The sequence below is a fragment of the Falco punctatus genome (assembly GCF_963210335.1).
Source record: "Falco punctatus genome assembly, chromosome: 1".
Lineage (NCBI taxonomy): Eukaryota > Metazoa > Chordata > Aves > Falconiformes > Falconidae > Falco > Falco punctatus.
In genome coordinates, this window is record NC_137580.1 from 86,164,026 (window position 1) to 86,179,456 (window position 15,431).

The 15,431-nt window shown below is 38.8% G+C and overlaps 1 protein-coding gene across 3 annotated transcripts in view; it reads left to right on the plus strand.

Moving 5' to 3' along the window:
* CHFR (checkpoint with forkhead and ring finger domains) overlaps positions 1–15,431 on the plus strand; it is a 25,845-nt gene continuing 10,414 nt past the window's right edge. Inside the window, exons 1-10 of one of the 3 annotated variants that reach the window (XM_080373528.1) lie at positions 1–140; positions 545–692; positions 2,756–2,855; positions 9,558–9,667; positions 11,928–11,987; positions 12,137–12,349; positions 13,336–13,551; positions 14,124–14,280; positions 14,528–14,682; positions 15,237–15,399. In XM_080373528.1, the coding sequence (XP_080229654.1) occupies positions 557–692; positions 2,756–2,855; positions 9,558–9,667; positions 11,928–11,987; positions 12,137–12,349; positions 13,336–13,551; positions 14,124–14,280; positions 14,528–14,682; positions 15,237–15,399 (1,310 nt within the window). In that variant the 5' untranslated portion in view covers positions 1–140; positions 545–556. Of the gene's footprint in view, positions 141–267; positions 693–2,755; positions 2,856–9,557; positions 9,668–11,927; positions 11,988–12,136; positions 12,350–13,335; positions 13,552–14,123; positions 14,281–14,527; positions 14,683–15,236; positions 15,400–15,431 lie in introns of those variants that run through there. The other 2 variants (XM_080373529.1, XM_080373530.1) reach the window with 2 other exon arrangements.

The following is a 15,431-nucleotide window of genomic DNA, read 5'->3' on the forward strand; positions in this document are numbered from 1 at the left end:
GGAAGACCCGCCTCTTCCCCGGTGCGTTCCCTATGGCCGCCGTGCGCCGCCTCCAATGGCAGGCCTGGCCCTGCCCAGTCCTGATCAGCTGATGGTGGCAATGTCTGTTGACAGGAGCCGCCTCGGCCGCGGGACTGGGTGTAAGGGCTGGCGCGGGGGGGAGGGGGCGCCGGGCCGGAGGGGGGCGGGCGGAGGCGGCGGGCTGGCCGCCCTCCTCCGCCGCCGGGGAGAGAAGTGAGGGGAGGGAGGGAGGGGGCAAGGCCGCCCCAGCCCGCTCCCCCTCTGGCAGGGAGCGGCCCGTGGGGTGGGGGCGAGGAGAAGCGGGTGGGCTGGCAGCGGGGTGCCGAGTGGCCTAGGGGGAGGGCTCAGCGACTCCACACAAAAGGAAGCGGGCAGGGCAGAGGCCGGGGGAGCCCCAGGGGAGTAGGGGGCTACGGCGCGCAGGGCCTGGCCCCGCGAGGGGGAGGGGGCTGCCGGCTCCGAGCGGGCCCTCTCCCCGCCGGGTGCTGTGTGATGGGGTTTGGGTTCGCTTTGTTTTTGTCAGATGTGAATCCAAATGGAGCACTCGGAAGGAGGCGAGCAGAGCCAGCAGCAGCAGCAGCCCTGGGGGAAGCTGATCCGGCTGGGTGCTGATGAGGCAGAGCCGCACGTCTTGCTGCTGAAAAGAGAATGGACAATTGGTCGGAAGAAAGGTGGGACAGGGACACGCTGCGCTGGCGCAGGGCGGTGGCCGGGGGACAGCAGCGATTCCCCCCTCCAAGCCTTTAAAATTGGGTGTTGGACTGGAACTAGTTGGGTTTGGTGCTTTCAGCTGCTGGAGTCGCTTGCCAGGCCATCCCTTATTCCTAATTTACCTCTTGGCTCTGTGTTCTGTGATGAGAAAGTTTTACACTGACGTTTTCTTTTTTACCAACTTGTGATACATGCACGTTTAAAAGTGAATATGCCTTTCAGGTTGTCTGTAAGAGTTTGTACAAACAAGAAAAAACGATTGTTGATTTAGAAGAGTTTCTGTGTATCAGTCCTGTTTACATTCTCATTTTGTTTCTGTGGTTAAAATAAATTGGAACTGCAATGCAAAATGCTTGTACTTCACAGAAAAGAAAACGCCCACATAGATCCCTTAATTCTTCTGGCCGCATAAAGATTGCCAGCAAGTACTGAAAGTTGCTCTGAGTGAATTTGAAAGTGTTATTCCCAGAGTCTAGGGCTTTTACTACTTGCCTTTATTTTAAAAGTTTTCATGCTTACTATTTAAAATAATCATTGCAATATTTTAATTTTTTTACTTTGCCCTGACACCACTAATTTTTAGTTTCCTGTTCATCAGTTCAAGCTATTTGACTGACCAGTCACATTCTGTAAATGGTCAAACCCCAGTTTTATGAGAAATTCAGGTAATGTGTTGTAGGAAAAATGTGTTGCTTGTTTACATTTAGATTGCTTATCATTAACTAAGCTGTAGGTAAATTCTTCAAACTGAGGTCTAATTGAGGATTATCTTGCAGAAAACAGATGAATTTTTGCATGTTCTGTTGCTTCCATAACTGTTTGCTAATGGATTAATAGAATGAGCGGTTACAAGAGTATCAAGCTTTGGGTCATAAGTATTACTTAGAAAATCATGAGGAGTTTTAGAAATGCTGATTGACAGCATTTTGTCCTTCCTGCTCCCATGTGAAAGTCTAGCTCCACAGAATAGAATGGAAATGTTGGCATGTTCCTGAATAAAATTTAGCCTACTTACTTTCAGTGGGCTTCCGAGCATGACAAGTTTTGTGGCAACAGTTAACTCTGTAGCTGTTGATTGCTTCTTGAGTAGTAGTAGACTAGTGATAAACTGTTGCCAGCATGGTAGTGGCTACTAGTTTACTTCTGGATAAGTTGCTTGCAGACTGAGATTATAGATAGAGTGCACCCATAGTGTGAATAGGTAGAAGTGAAGCATGTTTGTTAATTATAACTTTTGTGTAAGCAAGTGCTTTGAGTCATTTGCGAGAGAGGTTAGTGGGGAACCTTGAGCGTTCCCTTGAACGTTCAATGTTAAAATGAAGTAAAACCACTAGATTTACTCAGAGCCCTGGCATCATAGGTAGGAAGGTTTCTGTCATGTCAACATTGTCATTACGCTTCTGCATATCCCTAAATCTTAGTGCAGGATTTTTAATCCCCTTTCAGCTTTATTAATGTAGTAGTGCTGTCAGCAGAGATGAGGAAAATTCTCCTATGTAAAAACAATCAAAAGAAGAAGACTTAAAGGTAGAACAGTGATATTCTTATTTATTAACCATTGGTTCCTACTACTTTCCCCCAATATACCAGAATCAAGCAGAAGTTAAATCCGATGAAATAATATTACACTGATGTGGAAAAAGAGCTGGATGCTCAGTGGTGTATGCCTCTAGGATTTAGATTGAGCTTCAAGTACGTGTAAATTTATCTCTGTACCACTCTAGAACAAGTCATTGTGATTTGATTTCCATCTGTAAGGTCTAGGATTGCAGTGGGAATAAGGGAACTAAAACATCTTGAAGTGGTTGAAACAAGCTTATATCAGCACAAGGGGCTATCTCACCACTTGTATTTATGTATCACATACTAGACTGTGTTGCTGCCTGTATACCAGTAGAAGTTTTGAACTATTGCAGATGTACATGAGTCATTTTGTTGTGCATTTATAGTCATGTAGAATGCTGATCTGTCTGTGTAATGTGTATTTTTAAGCACACTGGAAATTTATTTTTTTTTTTTTTAGGTTGTGACTTATCTTTCCCTGGCAACAAGTTGGTGTCTGGAGATCACTGTAAAATCATAGTGGATGAAGAATCTGGTCAAGTGTCATTGGAAGATACAAGGTTGGTTCTTCTATGAACTTCTACACTTACCTTTTTTTATAGTCTGTGAAGTAAAATCTTGTGTATTGCTCAAGGCATCAGTGGTAAATCCTCTTTTTTTTTTTTTTTTTTTTTCTTACACACACACACCCCCTGCTTTTTCATTTTAGGTTGGGGTGGTGGGTGGCGGTGGCTCTTTCTAAACACTTTTTTTCCTCTACAAAGTAATTCATAGTCTACTGGATGAAAAATGCTGTTGACGTAGTAGTTTTGTAGCATATTTCTTTAGACTTGTGAAAAAAGTGATGCCAGCATTCTGAAAAACTCTTAAGCACAAGTATGCTTCATTTCAGGCACTTATGTAGGGAAGAAAATACCTGCAGTGGTGATCTCAAAGCATGGAATAGATGTGGAGTAAAAATCTGTACTTGTTATACATCTTTCTGGTATTCAGAATATCTGTAGCCCATATAGCATAAGTACTGTAGTAGTCTAGCAGTTGTGGTGGGCATATCAGATGGAGATTAGAGCCTATTCATTCTAATTTAATAATATAAGGTGTTTGCCAGATTTCTACTATTGATACTTCAGGTTTTGTTTCTTTTTTTTAAACCATAATAATTATTTTATTTTCTGGTGTTTCTGTGTGAAGTTGGGGGTGTGAGAACTAAAGGTCTTCAACATAGAAAGATAGAAGCACATACTTCACTGGAACTAGTGTTAAAACGCCAAGTAGTGGAACTACTTCTAGTATATGAAGTTTAATTATGTACTACTTCATATACTGAAGGCCAGTGAACTTGCTATACTGGTGAGGCTATTTCCTATAGAACTCTAAGGCTACTGTGGGAATACAGATAGCACTGCAGGGGTTCTGGGTAGTTTCCAATGGATTTTAGTTTGTTTTCTAGTTTCCTTTATAAAATTTGAGATGGGAATTTGAATGCAAGAATATTTCTTAGGAGGAGACTGTAACCTTCTTCAAATTTTCATCTGCTTAATTTTTGACAGTTTTTTTTTTTTTTTTTTTGTCTAAGATTACCAAAAGCTTCTGGTTTATTAGATTTCAAGAACTCCATGCATGACATTTTAAAATGTTTCTGTAAACCACATTCTTTTTCTGCCAGGTTATTGCAGTCAGTAGAGAAACAAATAACACTTTTCTGCCAGCTCCCCCCAATTTCTCATGTCTGGAAAGCATTTTACCCAAAGATGAAGAAGGCACTTCAAAATACATTCATGTATGTACATAAAGAGGAAATTTCATGTTTGAGGTTTTGAAGGTTATCATGCCGAATTCCTATTCCAACATACCAGAAGGCAAATATATTGTTCTGGTAGGGTTAGTATCAAACACCTGCTGAGCTTTTGACAAAAATCCCCCCAAGAATATTTTGGAAAACCTTTGAACTGAGTGGTGTGCACATTCTAGAGGGGCACTGGCAGAATGTATGAGCTTCAGTTGATGTTTTTCTTTCAGCAGAATTTTGGCACCTCTGTTCCTTTTCTGTCTCTTCATCAGTTAGTAGGTATGTTGATATTAAAAGGAGTCTTTTTTGAGGGTGAGGAACTCCCAGGTATTTACATGAGCTTTGAATTTCTTTTTATTTCCTCAAGTAAAATAGAACATACAGAATTATTCAGGTTGGAAAAGACCTCAGGAGGTCACTTTGTTCAAACTCTGTGAAAGATTGACCACCAGCGGGTTTGGACTAGGTTGTTCAGGGTTTCCTTAGTCAGGTCTCGAAAACCTCCAAGGACAGAGATTCTGTAGGCTATCAGGGCCCTTATTCCAGATCTTAATTATCCTCACGGTGATTTATTTTTTTTTTCCCCTTGCATCCATTTGAATCTTCCTAGTTTCAATATATGACCTTTGTCACCTCAGTAAAGAACTTATCTCTGTCGTCTTGGTAACTTTCTCATAAGTACTGGAAGGCTGCTATTGGGTCCCCTGCTGACCAGGCCTCCTTCTCCCAGGCAAAACAAACCCAGTTCCCTTAGCTCATAGGTCTTGTGCTGCAGCCCTCTGGCCATGTCAGTGGCTACCTGCTGGACTTACTTGAGTTTGTTCAGATCTTCTTTGTACTAGGTGATCCAGAACTAGATGTAATATTTTAATGTGGACTAATGAGTTCCCAGTAAACGGGAATCACTTCATATTCAAATAATCACTTCACTTGAGTTTCTGACTACACCCCTGTTAATACAGCCAAGTGTGCTGTAGACCTTAATCACTGCCAGGGCATGCTGCTGGCTTAAGTCTAGGCATAAGTCCAAGGAGTGTGATCTTATGCTTAGTCATAAGATCCACCAAGAATCCTCGCTGGTTGGTCTCTAGCCTGTACTCTTGCAGGTGGTTATTCCATCCCAGGTGCAGAACTTGGGGTTTGTCCTTGTTAAATGTCATGACGTTGAGGCAGCCCAGGTCTGCCCCTGCCAGCTTGTTGAGAGTGTATTTCCTCTCCACTTCTACGTTATAGCTAGAGAAAATAACCAGGATAGGTCCTTGGATCAGTCCCTGGGAGGCTTATACTCCCAGAAGCTGTGGAATGGAATGCTGAATGTTAGGGAAAAATATCATGTTCAGCTAGGAAATTGCTTATAATTGTCATTCTCCAATGTTATCCCAAAGTTCAAGATGCTTCAAGTGACAAACCAGGCCATGTTTGCCTACCATGGCAGTCTCAAGAGTGTAGCCGTAAATCTAAGCTTGAGAAACCATCCCTAGTTTCAGTTGCATGTAGCTGGTAGAGTTGGTTTAGACTGATGTCCTGATAATACAAGCTAGAGAAATGGTGAGTGATGCAGAAACATTGCTGCTTTTTTTTTTTTCCCCTACCTCCCACCTCCCCCAAGGCAGAAGGTGCAGCCAGCAGAAAACTAGCAAAGCCAAATTAAAGTTCATTTTCTATATGATATATTCATGAAAAGGTGCGGCTTGTTACAGTGGTAGTGTAATAGAAGGGCTGCACCTGTGGACTACTACCAATTAGCTGCTTATACATGTTACGCTTCTATGTATCTCACAAAAAAGATTAAGATTCTTTTAAGTGTTCTCCTTGCCTGTGAGTCAGTATGAAGTGTGGTTACTGTTTGCTGAATCAAGAGACTAAATGGTTGATACAACTACTTGCAGAAGACTGTTCTTCTGGGTCTTCCAATGTCTGTGCCAAATACCAGATGAACTCCAAAAAATCGTGCAGGCTGAAAGAAAAATTTTGAATGTTTCAGTTGGCAGTACAGATGTCCAGAGTCCCAGAAAAATACTGCAGTGTCAGCTTTTTCTTCTCCGAAGTGGAAAATAGTTTGGAAACATTGCTGTGGTCAAGCTCAGATTTTTCTGGTGAAGAGGAATGCATTGAAGGAGGCAGCTAGTGTGGGACAGCTGAACTGAGTGGACTTTGTTTCTGTATTGTAGCTAAACCAAAGAATATAATCAGATATGTGTAGACAGCTAACATTGGGGTTTTTTATTTCCCTGGTAGCGTAGTGAGTTCTTGGATTTACTTTTGGGAAGAATTACCATAAAATTTCAGGTGGAAGCAAATGTGTAGATAACTCAAAATTATTGAGTAAATAGAAGTTTGGATGTGACAAAAGCCAAGAGTTAGCAAATAGTACAATAAAATATTCACAGACTTGCCCTTTTTTGGGGTATGTTTCGGCTCAATTTTCCAAACCATGGGCTAGTTGCTTTATACTGCTTGAAAGAAAACAAATTATACAAGCTGACCCAACACAGTGGAGGCAGTAGTTGGCTTGCCCTAAATAAAAGCAATTGTAAGATTCTCCAATTTTAAAACTAAATTTTAAATGCAACTAAGGTGATTTTTTTTTTAAGACCTCCTCTTGTTGTCTTCTACATAATTTTTTTTAGGGATTCTAAGTAGTAAGTGATGTTTCAGAGCAGGAAATTATTTACACAAGGCTGATATTCATGTGACAGGCAAGCAGATATTCCTTTCCATGCGTAAATCGGAGGCTGATCTTCAGCTGGTGCTGGTGTCCTTTTTGTTACTAAATTCTCCGGACCCTACCAGTGAAAATTATTTCTGTGAACATTAAAAGAATGGAGGATGATATGGTACAGGAGGGATTCTGTAACTTAATAGCATTCAAAACTCACTTCTGTTTACAGTGTTTTTGGGATAATATGCATTTAAATAGCAGATAACTGTTAAAACTGTTAACCGAGAAGCTTTACCATAAATTACATTCTTTTCCTGGATGGATGCTAGTGATTTCTAAAAAGTAACAGACCAGCATTTTTCTAGGAAGTATACCAAAGTATCTTAAAACACATAGATCATTCACTCACTTCAAAAGTAAGTCTGTTCTGAGTGAAATGTAGCTATTCACATCAATTCTGCACAGCAGTTGGGATTGGCAAGTAAAGGTAATATATGATTCATTAATCAAACTGTAGGGTCATCGACCATATTGGAAATGAGTCAAGGCCTGACTTTTTTTTTTCTTCCACTCTTCAGAAAAGTGACATTGGGACATTTTGTACATCGTGTTACAACACAGACAATTTATATCTGATAGCACTGTTTGTCTGCACCTCAAAAATTATACAGCCAGTTGGTATCAATTCAATATTAAGTCCTAATGAATGGCCTTCATGTTTGGGATTCTCACTGTACTTTTAACTTACTTTATGGGGACCCTACTTTAATTGGAAACATCAGAGGAACGTACAAATGTCAGAATTTATCATGTGTGTCTGGTTAAAAAATACCCACAACACTAACCTGTTATGTCACCGTATCTGTTAAATGCCTAACTTTTTTTCCTCTTTGATTATTGGCTTCAGTTTGCTAACGGATTTAAGAAAAACTTATGGTTTTCTATGTTAAGTGGTATCAGTTTATTCCTACTTCATTTGGGTCCATGGATGCCAAGTAATTCATCAGTCAGCTCTCACTGAAGTCTGTATAACTGTGCAGAACTGAAAAGATGTGGCTATTTGTAGTCAACTTGACAATTAGGGTCTTGGGTATCTATTTCTGCAGCTTATCTTGTGAGACCAAGCTTGAGTAGTTACTAGATGTGTGATGATTCTGGGGTTTTCCCTTTTTCAAAGAATACCTCACTTGAGTTACTGCCCTTGTAGCCATCTTGGAACTTGGCAGTTGGGACAGAACAGCTTCATAAAATGACCATAATATGACTGACCAAAATTGTTTTTTCCTCAGAATTGCTAAATTTTGACATTCTCTTAATGATGTCTCTGTTCTGCTGGTTCTTTCGTGCTTATGTGTTTCAAGTTAGTCATTATCTATATGCCTGAGGTAAAAAGGCAAGCTTTAAATAGTGTTCTTGTTTATAGGAGAAGCTTGAAGATTCTTTAATTGAGCAAATACCAATGTGACCCAAAGATTTTTGTTTGTTTCTTGATGTTTAAGTAGCATTTTTATTTTTTTGTATTTTGTTATTTATGTTGGATTAGTTGATTAAACCATATAGATAGGGAAAGCAGTTGCAGAGGTGAGAGCAAGAACTGATACGTTGATGAAGACTTGCTGTAGTGATTCAAAAGGGCTTGCTTTTCCTTTTGACTTTTTGATGTAATGCTTTTGACTCTGTCCAAAAAGGTCACCAGTATGAAGTTCTAGTTTTCTTTCTCTGTGCATGTTACTAATGACAGGAAATTTTCCCAGGCTGCTTTTTATAAGAAAAATTACAAGAAGGAAAGGCGCTTATTTCTAAAATAACCATCCCTTTCTAGACTCTAGAGACTAGAGAGAAAGTGGGCTGTTTGAGGGAAGGCTGTGTTGTGTCCTGGGCACAAGTGGTGGCCTCCGGGAGGTGGCAGCAGAGGTTTGCTGTTACTTCATGCAGCAGCATGCTCTGCTGAGGGGAAAAAGCAGATTTTCATTTATATTTGGTACTAATTGCTGAGATTTTGAATGGCACAAGTCTGAAATGCTAGAATGCTGCAGCCCTGAAAGAGGCTTATTGCAACAGAGCTGGACTTATTCAGTACTTGAACAACCTGACTCAGTTACAAAACACTAATAGCTTGTGTATAAAACATCACCCATAGTGAAGGAGATACCTCCATTAATCAGCAATGCTCTGCATTTTCCTCTTCCCCAATTTATTTTCTTCCATGAATCTTGGAGTTTTTATCAATATAAAAATAATTCATTCCAACTCATCTTTTAATTATGTATAACTGGTTTTCCACCTTACTGACTTCTCACTTTTGAGTTACAAACAGTCCAACTAACCTCAGAATTTTAGTTTTTTTACTTTGAAGCAAGAGGAGAAAAATTAATGCTGCATGTCATCCCTGTACTGTACAAGAAAAGTTGCATTGTCGCAGAAAGTCTTAGGAGGTTCCCAGTGTTAATTGCAAAAATGTAACCTTGAACTTTTTGAATAGGACTTCTATTGTCCTTTCCTGTTTTATACTTAAAAGGTGGACATTATCATACAGAAACAATAATCTAAGTGTTCTGAGACACTGGCCAAAGGTCAGGGATCTTTTGTCTGTCTATCTGTTTGTCAGCTACCATCTCTTTACCAGTAACTACAAAGGAGAGCTTTGATGTCCTAGTAGCTCTGTACTTCTGTCTTTGGGAGAAATTTGTTATTTGTTTCTGGACTTTTTTATGAGTCAATAGTTTTTCTTCATCAAAAGTATCTTGTGTTTTCTCTTCCTTCTAATTATGAAAACATTTGTGGTAAGTTATCTTCTCTTTCTCTTTACAGTACTAATGGAACAGTAATTAATAAACTGAAAGTGGTTAAGAAGCAGACATACCCTTTACAGACTGGGGATGTGATCTATGTTGTTTACAGAAAAAATGAGCCAGAGAACAGTGAGTAAATGGTATTTTTAAATGGCATGCTTAGTAACATTTTGAGTTATGAGAGAAAAGAAATATCAGTACAATTAAAACAGAATTACTCAATTTTAAGGCAAATAATTTGCTAATGTTTAAAAATTAGTCTCTCTAGAGGAAGTCATGGATGTGCCACTTTTTACAGGGACAAGTCTGAGCAACTGTCTGAAATTAAAATGTGCCTGGAAGTAATTTTGGAGGAACTAATGCATGGAATGGTAACTAATGATGACCTGATCACATACCCGATGTTTCTTTTAGAAGTCACATTGCTGGGGTAGTTAGTGATACTTCGTGTATCAAATTGAAGCAATTTTTGGCACCAGAAGGAAAGGCTGCAAAAGGGTTTTGCATTGGTGATTTTTTTTCTTTTAAAAGAGGGAAGAGACAAAATGGAGTGGGAAGATGGGGAAAGCCCTATAGTGAAAGTAGAATTAGTAAACCTGGAATGATATTTGCATGGTCTTAAAGAAGAATCATGCCTCACATGCCTAGAATTCTTTTCAGGAATTCCTTTCAGGGTGATGCAATTGAAATAACATAATCGGGGATTGTTTGGTTTTGTTTTTTGTTTGGTGTTTTTTTTTTTTACATTATTTGCATCCTTCCGTAAAGATTTTTAATAAACCAAGCTACTGTTGAGCAGGAAGTAATGTTCTTTCATGTGTTAACTTGGTAGAAGTCAGGGACAAAGGTCCAGATGTAAGTGCTCAGTTTTTGCAATGGAACAAAATTAATGAATGATCTCATTAATGATCTGTGTCATCTGTCTTAAAGATGTTCATGAATGATTTGGAAATAACTATTCAGGCGGCAGAATTTTCATTTCATACCATTTCATTCAGTTATACAGGATGATTAAATCCAATGCTGGCCGAAAAAATTTACAGAAAGAATTTAGTTACTCATTATTGCAAAATAACAGATGGAGTTCAACTTTGATAAACGAGGGGGAGAGAGAGAATGGACAAGCTCTTTTTATATATGTATTGTTGTGGCCCAGCTGACTGCTCTGTCTGTTAGCATGCAATTCTTCTAATAAGTGTGAAGTGTTGTAATATTTAAACTCTAGTAGAGAGCACTCACTTCCTGGGAACGACTTTTGATGAAAGAGACATTTGAAATGTTCGTTCTCATTACTGTACTTGATAGCTCTGAAGCGGAACTTTAAGGTGGACAGGCTTTGTATAGTCATAAGCTCCCCTATTATTGTGAAGATAATTGGATGTACTGGGAGATGGGAGAGTGTAGTATTAGGTATGTTTAGAGCATGGTATTTATGCTGTCTGATGTAATTGTTGCAAGAAGCAGTGATAAGCTATATTTGTCTGTCTGTATGGCTTGTTTATCTCACAGATCTTTTCTAAGATGATACTATTGCAATCAGTGCTACTTGGAGGATTTTGCGAATGTTCTGGGTACTTTGTAATGATCTGAATCACTGATTTCTATTTGGGTTAACAAGTATCTGAACTGCCAAGCCTCCAGTTTTGCTTTTTCAGCTTCTCCATCTTCAAAGATAGAGAGAGTTTAGATTGGGCATGCTTACTTGGCTATTCTGAGTAGTTCCAAAGGAGACAGTACTCTAACTTTTGATCAGAAAAAGGGTTGCTACGGATGAAGAGAGTCTTACTTGCTTCTAGGTGACTGGAGATGAAAAGAAGTAGCGTTAGAGGAATCTTTGGAACAGCATTAGGTTGAAGTAAGACGGAGAGGAAAGGAATATGATCCTGTTGGATTTATTAATAAATACAATTAGTCTCTGGATGAACCTTATGGCATGTCTTAATCTGTATTTTTGAGAGTTCATCTATCTTACAAAGAAACGAAATAAAATTGATTGAAGACGTTGAGAAGTGAGCTCAGAAATAATAACTTTCTTCGAAGAACTATCATTCAAGTATCAGTAAAAATACAGTTTGTTCTGACACGGAGCAGATTTTAAGTTTAAGAAATTATTAAGCCTCCAGTTCTATGGCTGGCACAAGTTAAACTTCAAACAAAAGCTGCTCTGCCTGGTTTCCTGAGAAGAAACAATCTTGCTGTGCTGTTCCTAATTGCCTCCTAAATAGGAGTATTAACATTGTACTATAGAGGTGACCCTTCCTTTGCCTCTTCCATTGTCACATACTTTGGGGAGGCAGCCACTTGTGAATGGAAGTTGTTTATGTGAGATTAAGCTTAGTGAATTTTTGTTTATGGGTTCTGATCAATATTTTTTTTTAATCTTTTTCAGATGTTGCTTATCTTTATGAATCCTTAAACACAAAACATGATGCAACTCAAGAACCAGTAGGTAAGGAAATAATTCAAGATCCTTGAAGAGGAGCTAAGCTCCAGTGACTAATTTAACCCTCTTGAGAGAGTTTGATTCCTTGGAAATTTGAAGCCGTGATGTGGCGACTGTCACAGTTTTTTCTTTGCTTTTCCCCCTTCCAACTGTAGAAGTTAATGTAGAAAACCAATGCCATGTGACCAAAGATACCTCAAGTACAGGAAGAAGTAATGATGAGACCCGAATTACCTCATCGCCATCAGTTACTCAGTCTTGCTATGAGGAACCACAGCCATCTACTTCTACATCTAACCTCTTTAATGCTTCTTCTACCTCTCTTATTGAGTCTGCATCTGTTCAGCAGGATAATCCTTCTACGTCTGGTAAGAACTGTGTCAAGTATTTAGAGTTTGATATCCCATCATCTGTTACTGCAGATGAATTTTAACAGATTTATCTCTTATCCCTGTCTGGGTCTTTAGCGTTTGTTTTGTAAAGTTCTAGTGAAAATACCAGGTGGATATGTGCATTTTAACTTTTTCCCTATGAGCAGGCAGGGTAAATCCTGGTGGATGAGTAAGGCAATTGTGAGAATTGCTTATGCTCAGAAGAGCAGAAAATGCATGCAAATCCCAAACTGTTCTATCTTTACAATATGGTTTTGTAGTGGAGCACTGGTTAAAACTTAGCAAATCTATGTGGCGCATATAACAAAGTAAGTAGGTATGAGTGCTTGTGTTTATGCAGTCACTCCAAGAAACTACTCTTAATTGTTGCTGTTACTGCTGCCAGTCACCCGTCCCCTTTCCCTTGCTTAGAACTCCAAGGATGAAACACACCACATGCGTCCCTAGTCTAGTATCTTGCATTATGTTGGCAAGTGTAATACCATAATGCTGTGTAAGTCTTAAAATAGAACTGAAACAAGAACGGCTATCTAGAAGATGGCATTTGTCAACAGTTCATTGGGACTTTAAACATGCTCCTATGAAAACAAAGTTTTGCCCTCTGCTGTGATTCTGACCTGTTACATATGATCAGTATTGCATAAATCCTCTGCCTGACATCTTTGTCAGGAAGACCTGGTATGGATAATAGCCTTATGAATAAATACTCTACAATTGAAAGAGGAATGGGAATTTTAAGTAGGGTTACACAACTAATAACTTGTTTTTTCCCAGGTCTTCCAATTAGATTAGCTTAGAATGCATTTAGTATATTTATGCAGACATTGCTTTTTTGCTCCACTTTTTCCTGTTCAGATGTTTGGATTGTTGTGTGTGCATCATCAGTGTTTGAGTACCTTCTTGTTTTCACATGTCCCATATCTGTATGCAGTTATGTTCACGTTTCTGTTTTTATTTTGCAGGATCACAATCCTCAGTTTTCCCTCCTGTGCCTGCTTTCCCAGTCTTAGAATCTGAGTGTCTAAGAGCACTGCATGATGAACATGAAAAGCTGGATACAAATACTGAAACTTCCGCAATCCCTTCAGAAATCACCGACAGAGAAAAAGCAGAATCAGATTCTCAGACAACAGGGGAGGAGGAAGGTTTGGAACCTGCTAAGAAGAAACTAAAAGGAGGCTAGTATACTACAGTATTGTGCAATCTTCCCTGCATGCTTTTATTTCAATGTTATTGTTGAAAGTTAGTTTAAAAACTTTATTAGAAACTTGAAGTTATGTCTGTTTTTCATAGAAACTCAGTGAGATTAACAGAAACTTAAGGATCTGTGCTTTTTTAATTTATTAATGTGAAATAAATCCAAAACGCACACACGTCAAACCTAGAAGGTCTCAAAAGGTTATGTTAGTAGGGGATAAGTAACTTTTCCTCCTTACAATGTTATTTTATGTTTGTTAAATAAGAAAGGTGACACTTCCCTCTCATTCTGCCACACCCTCTCCCCCAAGCTGCATCACGTCAGCTGTCATCAGTTCTTCAGTTTTCTCCTATTGACTTGATTTCTGGTCCAGTAGAAATAATGTCTCCAGTAGCAGAAGCTGTCACATGTAAAACAAGAACCTTCAGTGGGACCATTGCCAGTGAACAGTGAATCAGTGTATATATTTCTGGTCTTTTTTTAACACTTAAATAAAACCAAATTTTAAAAAGCTTCAAAAACGACATACTGTGGAATCTTCTGTCTTTGTAGATGAAGATGCTTGTCCAAATCTTTCACCAGCAGCTCCAAGTGAATGTGTAATTAAAATTGGATCTGAAGATGCAAAAACATCAAATGTGAAACCGGATAAGATGGAAGAAACATTAACTTGCATTATCTGCCAAGAACTGCTGCATGACTGCGTAAGGTATGTATGATTGACAAAAGCTCTAATCGTGGTAATAATATAAGAAGTTCAGCGACAACTGTTTCAGAAGGCCAGGATATTTAGGGTTTTCACAAGCCCTTTTGAGTCCCCTTCCACCCCACCCCCCAAAACTATGTAGTCATATCAATGCTAAAGAGTTTATTGAGTGTTATAATTGTGTCTGAAAAATGAAAGATTTGTGTTTTGGCTCCATTTCTTTCATTGTTTTCACATTTGTATTTTCCAGCTTGCAGCCTTGTATGCATACTTTTTGTGCTGCCTGCTACTCGGGATGGATGGAAAGATCTTCTCTGTGTCCAACTTGTCGTTGTCCGGTAGAACGTATTTGTAAAAATCACATATTGAACAACTTGGTTGAAGCTTATCTGATTCAGCATCCAGGCAAGTTGAACAGTGTGTGTAACAGAATCTGATGTATTTCACACAAGCTGCGTAATTGATATATGCACAAATTGTTGTCTATTAAATTCCTGTTTTCTCTGACATGGCTGTAAGAAAATAAATGCATTTAATATGACAGCGTATCTTGTAATGTTTCAAATACCAAGGGTGATTTAATGCTATAACTGAGTATGCTAAGAATTCTTAATTTTATTTTGCTACTTAATCATGAGAAGGATATCAGCTTTATCAAATAGGTCACACTGACTGATTAGGCCATCTAAATTCAAATACTTTTGAAAAATATACTTGAATATGGATTTAATTAACTTTGATCATGGCCTCTTGAAAACAGAACCTAAGTTGCCTGATACTACACTTCCATTAACAGAGAGGGGAATTTAACTAAGATCTTCTAGAACTCTGTTACCCAAAAATAAGTTTTATGGAAACAAAAACACAATAATCATAACTGTGTTAATAAAGTAGGGTGGAGATAAGGGATATTGAGGTGTTCTTTTGTCTTGAAATTTCAAATTTGGTTCTCATGCCAGATAAATGTCGTAATGAAGATGATGTACGTAGCATGGATGCTAGAAACAAAATTACTCAAGACATGTTGCAGCCCAAGGTGCGGAGATCTTTTTCAGATGAGGAAGGAAGTTCTGAAGATTTATTGGAATTGTCAGATGTAGATAGTGAATCTTCAGATATCAGGTATGTCTATTTAAGTTGTACACTGAATTAGA